The sequence below is a fragment of the Rhinolophus hipposideros genome (genome assembly GCF_964194185.1).
Source record: "Rhinolophus hipposideros genome assembly, chromosome: 17".
Lineage (NCBI taxonomy): Eukaryota > Metazoa > Chordata > Mammalia > Chiroptera > Rhinolophidae > Rhinolophus > Rhinolophus hipposideros.
Window position 1 is genome coordinate 57,896,831 of NC_138063.1, and position 10,769 is coordinate 57,907,599.

Consider the following 10,769-nt stretch of genomic DNA (forward strand, 5'->3'; position numbering starts at 1 on the left):
GAGGAGAGTGGGCATGTATGCCTCATGACATATGAGGACTGTGTGTGATCAGGAGCCAGGGAATGAGGCTCTGGAAGCTCATCCCAGGGGCCTGGGAGCCTGCAGGGTCTGTACTGCAGTGGCCAAGGCTGTGCTGATGATGGTGTCTCCCCCAGGGGTGGTGCCCACTCAAGATGTCCTTTCCATGCTGGGTGACATCCGCAGGAGTCTGGTGGAGGTAAGAGGACAGAGAGAGCTCTCCTCCTATTCCTTAAAGCTCTGGGAGCAGGGCTGCCTACCCTGAGGGCAGGAGGCGGCCTGTACTGTGCAATGCAAAGGAGCAAAACACAGACTCCCTTTGCAGCTCTTCCTTTCAGGTCTCCTTCTCATAAGAAACAGTTATCATGGGAGAGACAAAGTATATGAGCACTTAACTACCAACTGTACCATACATGGGACAGCCAGGGGCAGAAAGGGGCCACAGAGGGAGTGGTAGTCAGGAGAGGATTCACAGGGGAGGGGACCTCTGAGGGGCATCTTAACGTTTAGGTGGGCGTTTTCTGGGTAGACACACCCAGAGAAACACCATGTCTGGCCAAGGAACTGTTCAGAAGCCTGGTGGGTAGGAGCACGCACTGCAGCTTCAGAACCACAGAAGAAGGCACGAGGGGCTGGGCAGGCTTTGGAAACCATGGGAGTCTGCAGTGCTTGGCCATCTGGGGTTGAAGGGCGGGGCTCAGCACAGCAGACAGCGCTGCCTTCTTGAGAGGCACCTCTGACCCAGCATCTGGCCCTTCCTGGACAGCTGGGCTGAGGAAACAGGCTAGCCAGCCTCACTTCCTGAGCTGCTTGCTGCACCTGTGCAGAGTGTAGAGCCATGGCTGATGGGAGGGGCAGGTCCCCATTGGTCCTCCTGCCCTTCATTCCACCTTCCTTCATGAGGACAGTCACCATCTCCACCAAAACCCCTTCCACTCACTGTGAAACCATGATCTGTCTTCAGTTCTCCCCCTGGAGGGTTGTGCACTATTTGACAGCAAAGATGAGCTGTGCATGGCTGTGGCCTGCCTCCTTGTCTAGTAATGCAAGGCTGAGGAGTGGATTACGTGGGGGTTCTGTTTTTTCTGATAAGCATGTTGAGTGCTTATTGAGTGCCATACTGAGCTGGGTTCCCTCACCACCACCCCAGGGCTTGTGAGCATTAAGTAAAGCACCCTGTTGAGTACTTTTGGTACTCCATTTAAGATAAGAGCTGAAGCCGAGAGAAGGGTGGTGACTTGCCTGCGATTGCACAGATAGTAATGGTAGAGCCAGGTTTTGGACTAGGCCTGAATGACTCAAGACCCTGGGCTTTCACCACGATGCTGTATTTATGCCACCCAGATGGTTTCTGAGAGCTATTTGGGTTGTGATTGTCTGAGTTCGTGAACACTGCGAGCTGGTGGGAACGGGCTAGCCTTGACCTTTTTTACAGACCCTCCTGCCTCTTCTCCCAGCCCCTGGGTGTTCTGGCTTTACTGGACACTTCGTTCTGACTGACGTGGCCAAAAGAAATGCTAGGCCTTTGGAAGTATATTAGTGGGAAAATATAGCAAGTTTTAGCTATATTGAAAAATGGACCCTTGATAACTTAAGTCAATAGAGAAAAGTACTGGAAATATACAGTTCACAAAAACCAAAGAAGAACTGAACAACTAGCCTAACAAAGGGGAGCACAGGGCAGAAAGGGGGCTCCCAGAGCCAGGAGCCAGTACCTTTACCCAGGCACCTGTCATTTAAGGAGGGCACCTTACTTTCTTTGCTCCCCTCTCCCTGGATGCTGATTTCTGGAGAGAACATCTGCTGGGCCAGGTCAAGGCACAGCAGCCTCTGGGCCAGAGAAAGCAGGCCCACCCAAGACAACCTGTACTGTGGGAGTGGTGCTGGGCAGCTAAACATTACTGGTGACCACTCTAGTAGGAAAAGGGAGGAAACTGGGAGGCTGGGGGTGGCCCATGATGTGGACTGTTCCAGCATCGCCTGCACTGTCTCTGGCCCATAGTCCCCCGAATGGTACCAGAATACCCCACCCTCAAGGTGGAAGCTGTTCTCGGGACTGATTCAGTAGTGGTGTGCGGCAGAGGATGTGGGACAAGATCAGAGCTGCCCTTGTCTGTTTTTATTTTTATTTTTTTTAACGGGTGGGACAGGTGTGGGGTCTATCTAGTTTGCATCTTGACTGGCAGCAGGGGAGGAGCCAGCCTCAGTGGGGGCTCAGGGCCACAACCAGGTGGGTTTAGAGCCCGATTTCTGTCCCAGCAGGGTCAGGGGCATGCAGAGCCATGGTGGTGACATGAGGGGAGGCCAGGAATGGAGCTGTGGGACAGAGAGGCTTGGAGTGGCCCTCAGGTGAATGGGGTAGGCATAGGGCAGAGAGAGTCCCTCATGAACACAGCTTCAGGAGCCAGGAGTGTACCAGCTCCTCAAAGCCTGTTCCTGTCCCTGCACCCCAACCCCACGGGTCTGTGAGGAGCCTTAGTACCCCAGGACCTCAGCTGAGGAGCCTGGCTTCTCCTGCCCCCAGATTGGCATCCAGAACTACTCTATGACAAGCAGCTGCCAGGCCCGGGCCAGCCAGGTGCGTAGCGACTATGGAACACTCTTTGTGGTGCTGGTGGTCATAGGTGCCATCTGTGTCGTCATCATCGTGCTGGGCCTGCTCTACAACTGCTGGCAGCGCCGGCTGCCCAAACTCAAACACGTGGTGAGTGTGGGGGGCAGGTGGGGCAGGGGTCCTGGACTGGGGGTGGTGCAGGTGGAATGGGAGCAAGATCCATCATCTGGAGACTCAGTGTCCTCATCTCAGGTGGGCTGGCAGTAGTTATCCTGGTATGGGGTACTGCAGGTGAGGCCATTTGTCCAGTGCCTGCATGCCAGGTGCCTCTCTGTGCAGGGCACCAGCCCCACCCACAGGGGTCCTCCATGGCACAAGCCCCTCCTGGGGGCAGGGTGACCCTGTAGGCCTGAGCTCATCTGCGTGTCTCATCAGAGAAGCCCTGGGTCAGTAGTGCCCATGGGGTCATGAAAAGGTTCCCCACAAAGGAGACTCCTCTGTTCTCTGGAGTCTATAAAGAGGCCGTTGAAGGGGTCAGGTGGTACCACAAGCTTGTTTAGTCAAAGGATCAATAGAATTATTTTAAGAAAGGAGTTGAGCTGTGGGGAAAGTGGCATCTGTGGGGGTTCCCTGTGTAGAGCTTGACACAAAGGGAAGGAACAATTAAGTGACTTGTTCAAGGTCACAGGCCAGGTCAATGGGAAACGTGCAGCTGGTGGGGCAGGGGGGGCCAGGGCCTTCCGCGCTCGCCCAGCGGCCCTATCCCGGCCCGCAGTCGCACGGCGAGGAGCTGCGCTTCGTAGAGAACGGCTGCCACGACAACCCCACGCTGGACGTGGCCAGCGACAGCCAGTCGGAGATGCAGGAGAAGCAGCCCAGCCTGAATGGCGGCGGGGCCGTCAACGGCCCAGGGGGCTGGAGCGCGCTCATGGGAGGCAAGCGGGACCCCGAGGACTCGGACGTATTTGAGGAGGACACGCACCTGTGAGGGCGCGCCGGGTCCCGCAGGGCTGGCCGGGGCGCATACAGTCGCGCGCCCCCTCTCCCTGCCCGCCGCTCCCCGCAGCCGGGCCCCCCGTGTCGCCTCCTGCTTCCCACCGACCCTCGGAACAATCTTGGCACAGCCCTCCCCACCCCCTACCCGACGCCTCGAGACGCCAGTCCTGGGACCCCCATTAAAGCCGCCCGGAGCCCACGCCGGCCCGGCCCGTGCACCTGCCGCTCTCGTTCTTGCTCTGGGGCGGGGGCGGGGCGGGGCGAGCGGGGGCGGGGCGAGCGGGGGGCGGGGCGAGCGGAGGCGGGGCGAGCGGAGGCGGGGCGAGCGGGGGGCGGGGCGAGCGGGGGCGGGGCGAGCGGGGACGGGGCGAGCGGAGGCGGGGCGAGCGGGGGCGGGGCGAGCGGGGGCGGGGCGAGCGGGGGCGGGCGCCTGCTTACATCCGGCCGGGGCGCGCCGAAGCCGCTGCTCTCTGCTCCCTGAGGTCGTTCGGCTTGTGTCCGCCCACGGATACCGGCGACCTCTTCGCCGGCTGCCGGAAGGGGGTCGTGGGCCGAGAGCGGTGCGGACCCCGCTGCGGGTGCGGGTGGGGTGCGTGGCGCCCTCGGAGGCGTGCGGGGGGCGACCACAGGACGGACTGGCGCCTTGGCGACAGCGGCCGACCCATCGCAGACCACAGGTCCTCGGGCATCCGGACGCCGGAGCCGGACCCCGGAGGCCGCCGGGGAGCGCGGCAGCCTTACAAACGGGCGTGCGTGGGGCGGGGTGCTTCTGGTGATTGGCTCGGGAGGCCCTGGAGGGCAGGACTTGCCACGCGGAGGCCCAGAGTTGAAGTGGGCGGAGAGAAGCGGGGGTTCGCCCGCTGAGCACTTGGGGCCAGAGGCCATGCCGGGGTCCGGCCTGGGGTCCTGACTGGCTCCTCGCTCTGGTTCCTCTGGCCCTGGCGCTGGGAACACCTAGGACCCAGAATGAGCCTCTGGTCCCTGGGGGTTCGGAAACTCCTAAATACAGCTAAAGCAAGTCTGGCATGAAATCGCCACCCCTTGGGCCTGGCGGGAAGGGAGAGGCTGCCCCATTGGGATGTGGGACGCCTCTCTTCCTTGGCCCTTCAATCCCCATTTCTTACTCCCACGGCTTCTCTGGGTCCCTCCCGGCAGCAGGTGCCACTTAGCAGTTAGTTGATAACTGCCAAAGCTGAATACTACTCGGCCCTTCAGTATCCAACCTGGACATCCGCCCAGGCTCTGCTGCTCAGTAACGGTTCCACCACCATCGATGGTGATCCCCTTACCTTGACATTTCATCAGCTCCCTGTGTCCTGGCTTGCTCCTTCTAGAATCTACTTCTTTACACGCTTCCACACCACCAGGATGCCTGCAGCAGCCTCGTCTGGTCCCCCTGCCTCAAGCCGCCAGAGGCCCCGGGCAGATGCAAAGGCCCCACTACTTCCTCCTCTCTCCCAAATGCCTTCAGAACAGAGGGCCTGCCTTTTGTGTTCCCACCTCCACACCCTGTCTGTGCTCGTCCCATTGTGTGGAATGTTTTTCCTTTTCTGGTTTACCTGTCACCTTCCCTCCTTTGGAGGAGGCTTTCTTTAGCCAAAAAGGATGTCTTACCTCCTCCCCGGTCCATGGGTCTCCTCTCCCAGACCACGAGCCTCCTAACCCCAGGCTCTGACCTCCCCCATCGCTGCCCAAGTAGCTGCTAGAACAGCGAGACTGGAGGTGAATATATGGGACAAGTGGGACAGCACCCCCTTGTGAGTGTCAGGTGGATGGGGGGTCAGGATAGGTGGGCAGCCTCTTCAGTCCTGATAACTGCCTCCTGGTATTCATACCCCTCAGGTACTACACCTGCCTATGTGGGCATGAGGACCTGGTACTCCACCTTCTAACCAATGGTGAGAGTTGCGGATAGGGACAGTGGGGGTCTGTGTGTACACATGTGCAAGGGCTCCAAGGCGCGTGTACACATTTGCAAACACCCTTGAGTTCTCTCTTTCCCTCACCCCTACACCCAATCAGCAAACTGTTAACTCTACTTTTAGAACCTGTTCTCTCCTCTGCCCACTTCCCATCTCCACAGCTCCTGCCCAGCCCAGTGACATCACCTCTCCCTGGACCATCTCTCCCTGGATGCCACTGCCAACCTCTTCACTGGTCTTACGGCTGCCCCTTCTGCCCCACCTACAGTCTGTTTTCTATATCAGAGCCAAGTGGAGTTCAACAAATCTAGTGGGCTTATCAAAATCCTCTGATGGCTTCCAACAGCATTTAGCATGCAACTAGAATGCCTGGCTTTGCCTGGGAGCTACTACACGACCTGCTTCTTCTGCTCTGGCCTCCTCTTTGGCTCTCCCTTGTGCTTACTGTTCCAGCAACACTGACCTTCTCTCTGGTGCGCCAGTGCTCCAAGCTTGCTCCTACCTCAGGGCCTTTGCACTTGCTATTCTCCCTGCTTTGACTGCCCTTTCCCAGGGCTTTGTGTGGCTGACTCCCTCATGTCAATCAAGTTTCTACACATTGTCACCACCACAGTGCCCTTCCATGGTCTCCCTATGTGGCAGCTGTCATCACTGTCACTCTTTTTCTGGCTTTGTTTTTCTTCATAGCACCTAATATCATTTGTTAATCTGTTTATTGTCCTACCCCACTAAAGTGTCACTTCAGTGACCTGTCTGTAGCAGTGTCCCCAGCACACAGAACAGGGCCAGCCTCTGAGCCTACTCTGTTTTGTGTAGTCTGTAGTATGAGTGAATGTGTGTGTGTGAATGTACAGGGCTGTGCTTGTGTGCCTAGGCCCTGGAAGTGGATGCAGGGGTCACTTGGGAAGGGGTCTCCAGGATTACTGGCCCCACGTGGGGAGGAGGGAAGGAAAAAGATGGAGAGTAGGATTTCCCCAGGGCCTCCCAGCTGCAGTGTGCAGCCCCATGGCCCGACTGATTGATGAGCCCTGCTGCCCTTAAGAGCCCACTGCGAGGCCAACGCTTTACCAGGGGAACTCTGTCTTATGGGGCTGCAAGTGATAACATCCACTGGGCACTGCGTGATTATAAGCAAGTGACAGCCTCCTGTAGGAGGTGGGACTACTACAATGACTTCCTGCAGTGGTGAGATGGAGCACAGGGCATCGGGATGGCTTTTGCCCAGTGGCTCTGTGGTAATTGTAGCCTGCAGGGGGCTGAGGGCTCTCCTGTGGGATGGACTGGGGATCCAGGGTAGTGAGACTGAAGTGAGGCGCTCTGCTGAGCCCTTCCACCTGCTGCTCCCCAGGCTTCTAGGTCAGGGCATCCACAGTAGTGTGGTCTTTGCAGTACACGGGAAGCCCTTCCAGGCCCATTGCTGCATCCTGAGTGCACACAGCGCCTACTTCGCCAACGTGCTGGACACCAAATGGAAGGGCAAGAGCGTCATCGTCCTCAGGCACCCACTGGTGTGTCCCTCCCTGGGCGAGGGGAGGAAGGGAGTAGAGAGACAGCAGGGGGCTTGTGCTAGGCCACACTTCTGATCTTCCCTCCTGGCTGTCTGCCTGCGGATCAACCCTGTGGCCTTTGGGGCCCTGCTGCAGTACCTGTACACAGGTGACCCCCAGCCCCAGTCTGGCGGCAGGGAGGGGGCTGCATTTCTGTCCAGCAGCAGACCCTGCTGTGGCCTTGGGTGACCTCTTACTGCCTGGTACTTTGTCCCCTGAGTGGGAGGTGGTTCCACCTGCCTCCTGGGTTGGGTTGGGAGACAGTGAGCTGGTGTGTCTGCTAAGGAAGAGCTTGTTTCACTCACAAACTGAGTGCCCCTCCCATCCATTCTGGGGCATGTAGAATTCAGGCAGTGCCTCTGAATGGAGAAACGAAGGCAGCACGTAGGCCCAGAAGTCCCAGCCCTGCAGCCGAATGGTTTGGTGGGAGTGAGCACTTACAGAACTCTATCTGGGTACTGCTGATGGCCCCTCTCAGGCCCTGAACCTCACACTCTGCTCCCAGGCCACATGGCCTTCGGTGTGGAACACATCAGTGACTGAGTGTCTGGGCAAACAATGCCAGTTATTGGACCTAAGTGACCTGGACGCCAAGTGTTAGGAAGTGTCTGAGTTTGGTTTCTGCAGGCTTTGGGATCCAGGGCGTTGCGGGGCAATTGGCAGGGCCAGCCTGGCTCCCTGAAGCTGCACTCCCCTCTGCAGTGGCGTCTCAGTCAGGCACTTATGTGAAGGTGCTGAGCATAGGCCCCCTCCCCCAGAAGGCCCCCAGCTCAGGGAGGACCTGGCCCTACAGGCCGACTGCACCCTGCTCCCTGAGCTCTGAGTAAGTGCGTGGGGGCCTGGAGCTAGGCCTGCTGGCCAGGAGGTGTGTCTGGGGATGGGGGGATGGTAGGTAAGCCCTACATTTGGGTTCAATTCTCTGTGTGGCCTTGAGCCAGTCACTTCCGTTTTCTGAGCCTAATTGTTTACTTTCATTGTTGTTTGTCTTGTATTTTGATCTGCAAATGGGGTGGCAGTCCACCCCTCCAGGATCAAGCTAGAGTAGGCTCTTGGCTGAGGCTGGTCTCTCTGTCTTCTCCCACCTGTTCTAGTGGTGTCTTCTCTCCCACCCTCCAGGGTGGCCTAGGGGAGCTGCCCTTCTCTTGCCCCAGTGGCTTCGACATCTGTCCTGATGTTTGCTTCTGAGTAGAGGGTTGGAGTTATCTCTGCCATAAGGGGCCGTCTCCCATGCCCGTCTCCCAGCCCCTTGCCTTAAGCCCTGGGCCAGCTCCTTTGGGCATCGCCCTGGCCCTGGCCTTTCCTAAGCCCAGCCTTCCCTAGGTCGTCTTCTGTGGCTGCAGTGACTACTTCTGGGCCCTGCTATATGACCACTCCAAGAGAATGAAGGGCTGGAGGCCTCCGGTGGCCTGCCGGCTGTCACCCTGCACAGCCTCTCACCCGACATCTTCACCCATGTGCTGTACTACATGTACACTGATGACACAGAGGTGCAGGCTGAGGCAGGCTGTGTGCACTGGGTGGGGGTTTGAGGGGGTCAGGACAGGTACACAGCCCGTGTCACTGTGGGGCTTCAAGGGCGTGCCCAAGTCCTGATTGGCTCCAAGGGGCAGGTTTTCCATGAGACGACAGGGAGTGTGGGGCCCATTTGGAGATTTCTTTCAGGCAGAGGGGACCTCTGTAGGTTCCAGAACAGGAATGAGTGAAAAGACCCACGTCACGAGCACATGACACTTGGGGACATAATGTCAGCCACGTGGGGTCCCTAAGTTCTCCAGGATGGGTGGGGTCACTAACCCAGGATTCCCACAACAGCAGGGAACCCTGAGCCTCCTGCTTCTGGGTTGCTACACATTCCTGGGGTTCCCTATTCTCCGATCCCCTGCTCTCTCACTGCCTCCTTGTATCTTCACCTGCCTGAAGGTCCCCCCTAACACAGGGTGACCTGGGCGGCAGCAGATGGTGCCAAAAGTGTGCTCTGCTGGGGGGTGCGGTGGAGTCGTGTGTGTGTGTGTGTGTGTGTGTGTGTGTGTGTGTGTAAAGGCGACTAATAAAGAGACCCCCAAATATGGTGACTTACAGAATAGAGGTTTGTTTCTCCTTCATGTCGAGGTGAGTGTCCCCCTCCCCACCCCCAAGCAGGTGGCTTACTGGGACCCAGGTTGTCCACTCCATCTTGGGCTGCGGACCATATCCAGCCTGTTTTGTGAATAAAGTTTTTCTAGACCCATTCATTTCTGTGTTGTCCATGGCTGCTTTTGCACGGTGGTAAAGCTGAGCAGAGACCCTTTGGCATGCAGTATTTACCATCTAGCCCTTTAGAGAACAGATGTACTGACTCCTCCCCACCTCCTTCATTTCTCCTGCAGCTCTCTGCAGGCTGTCTCCAGCCTGCTCCATGTGGCCATCTAAAGTCTGGACCAGAGATGAGCACATGGTCTCTCCCAACACAGGGTACAACGATGGCCATGCCCTAAGTCCCACAGCCTCTGTGGGTGGGAGGGAGCAGGTAAATAGTTACTCCCCCACCCTCAGTAGGGTCCCTGCCTGTTTTGACAAGGAACTTTTGTCACTTTACTGACAGCTTTTCAAGGCAGGCATGATTGTCTGCACCTCACCGAGGATCTGAGGCACAGAGGTGAAGAACTTGCCCAAGGCCCCACAGGTAGAATTTTGAGCCCAGGTCTGTGTGATTCAGACCTGCGCTGCCTGAGGTATGGGAACCCCAGGCTCTTGTGCCCCTTCTGGTCCCACGGATGCCTGCAGAGATCTGGGCTGTGCACCTGGCACGGGTAGGGAGCTCCTGCTCTGCCTGAAGCCCCCACCCGCTCCCCCATCAGGTCCCAGCCTTGTTGCGAAGACCCTGATGGGCCTTGGTGACCTCGGGATGCACTCTCCCTCACCCCTTCTTTCACTGCAGCTGCCCCCCGAGGCAGCCGATGATGTGCTGAGTATGGCCGACATGTTCCTGTTGCCAGGCCTGAAGTGACTGTGCGGCCGCAGACTGGCCCAGCTACTGATCGAGGACAACGTGGTAGGCATGTGGCGTGACCAAGCTGTTCGCGTGGCACGTCTCGAGGACCAGTGCACTGAGTGTATGGCCAAGGTCTTTGAGAAGGTGTGCTGGTGGGAGCGTCGGTGGGGACAGGCTGCAGTGGGTGGTGGCAGCGCGGGTGCCGAGCCGGCCTGTCCACAGCTGGCGGAGCGGAGTGGCTTTGAAGAGGCAGTGTGGGAGGAGGCCAAGGCTGTGGCTGCCGGCAAGAGCAGGACTCCATCCCCGACGGTGGACGGCAGCCACTTCCACGTGACCAGCAGGGCACAGACCCGCGACGACACTGAGGAGACACAGCAGCAGCTACATGCACTGGAAGACCTGCTGGTGTTCATCGGTCTGGACTGCTGACCACCACTGGGCCTGCTCCTCGCACCCTCCAGGGCATTGTGGGTAGAAGATGCAAGAGGGGCTCCCTCCCCCAGTGCGACTGGGGGGCCCCAGGGAGAGTCACCTAGGGATGAGCCCACTCCCTCCCCCAATTCCTAAACCAACCCCCAAGGCTCTAGGGCTGAGCACCACTCAGGGAAACCTGAGGTGGGGTGTCTTAGCACCCCTCCCTAACCCACCCTGGCTCTCCCAATTCTGGCTGCTTGCTTCCTAAAACCAAGCCTGCTTCTCCCAGGCACTGATGAGATAGGAAAGTCATAGGCAGTTAGAGACAGGACCGAGGTGGAGGACAT

General features: G+C 58.3%; 2 protein-coding genes across 6 annotated transcripts in view; both read left to right on the plus strand.

Moving 5' to 3' along the window:
- The window catches only part of PODXL2 (podocalyxin like 2), a 45,770-nt gene extending 41,979 nt beyond the window's left edge, over positions 1–3,791 (plus strand). For 2 of the 5 annotated variants that reach the window (XM_081078903.1, XM_081078906.1), the window contains exons 6-8: positions 156–217; positions 2,543–2,722; positions 3,348–3,790. In XM_081078903.1, coding sequence (XP_080935029.1) covers positions 156–217; positions 2,543–2,722; positions 3,348–3,560 — 455 coding nt within the window. In that variant the 3' untranslated portion in view covers positions 3,561–3,790. Of the gene's footprint in view, positions 1–155; positions 218–2,542; positions 2,723–3,347 lie in introns of all 5 variants that reach the window. The other 3 variants (XM_081078904.1, XM_081078905.1, XM_081078907.1) reach the window with 3 other exon arrangements.
- Positions 3,792–4,534: 743 nt separating this feature from the next.
- Positions 4,535–10,474, plus strand: ABTB1 (ankyrin repeat and BTB domain containing 1; the record flags this gene model as incomplete). Its single annotated transcript, XM_081078386.1, is given in 21 exon segments — positions 4,535–4,555; positions 5,268–5,283; positions 5,286–5,325; positions 5,411–5,466; positions 5,652–5,757; positions 6,533–6,570; positions 6,573–6,675; positions 6,839–6,998; positions 7,101–7,146; positions 7,543–7,576; positions 7,578–7,635; positions 7,639–7,654; positions 7,740–7,780; positions 7,783–7,857; positions 8,154–8,219; positions 8,223–8,252; positions 8,358–8,406; positions 8,409–8,524; positions 9,955–10,020; positions 10,024–10,152; positions 10,231–10,474. Coding segments are annotated over 21 exon segments (1,473 nt in total). The 3' UTR covers positions 10,438–10,474.
- Between the last annotated feature and the right edge of the window lie 295 nt (positions 10,475–10,769).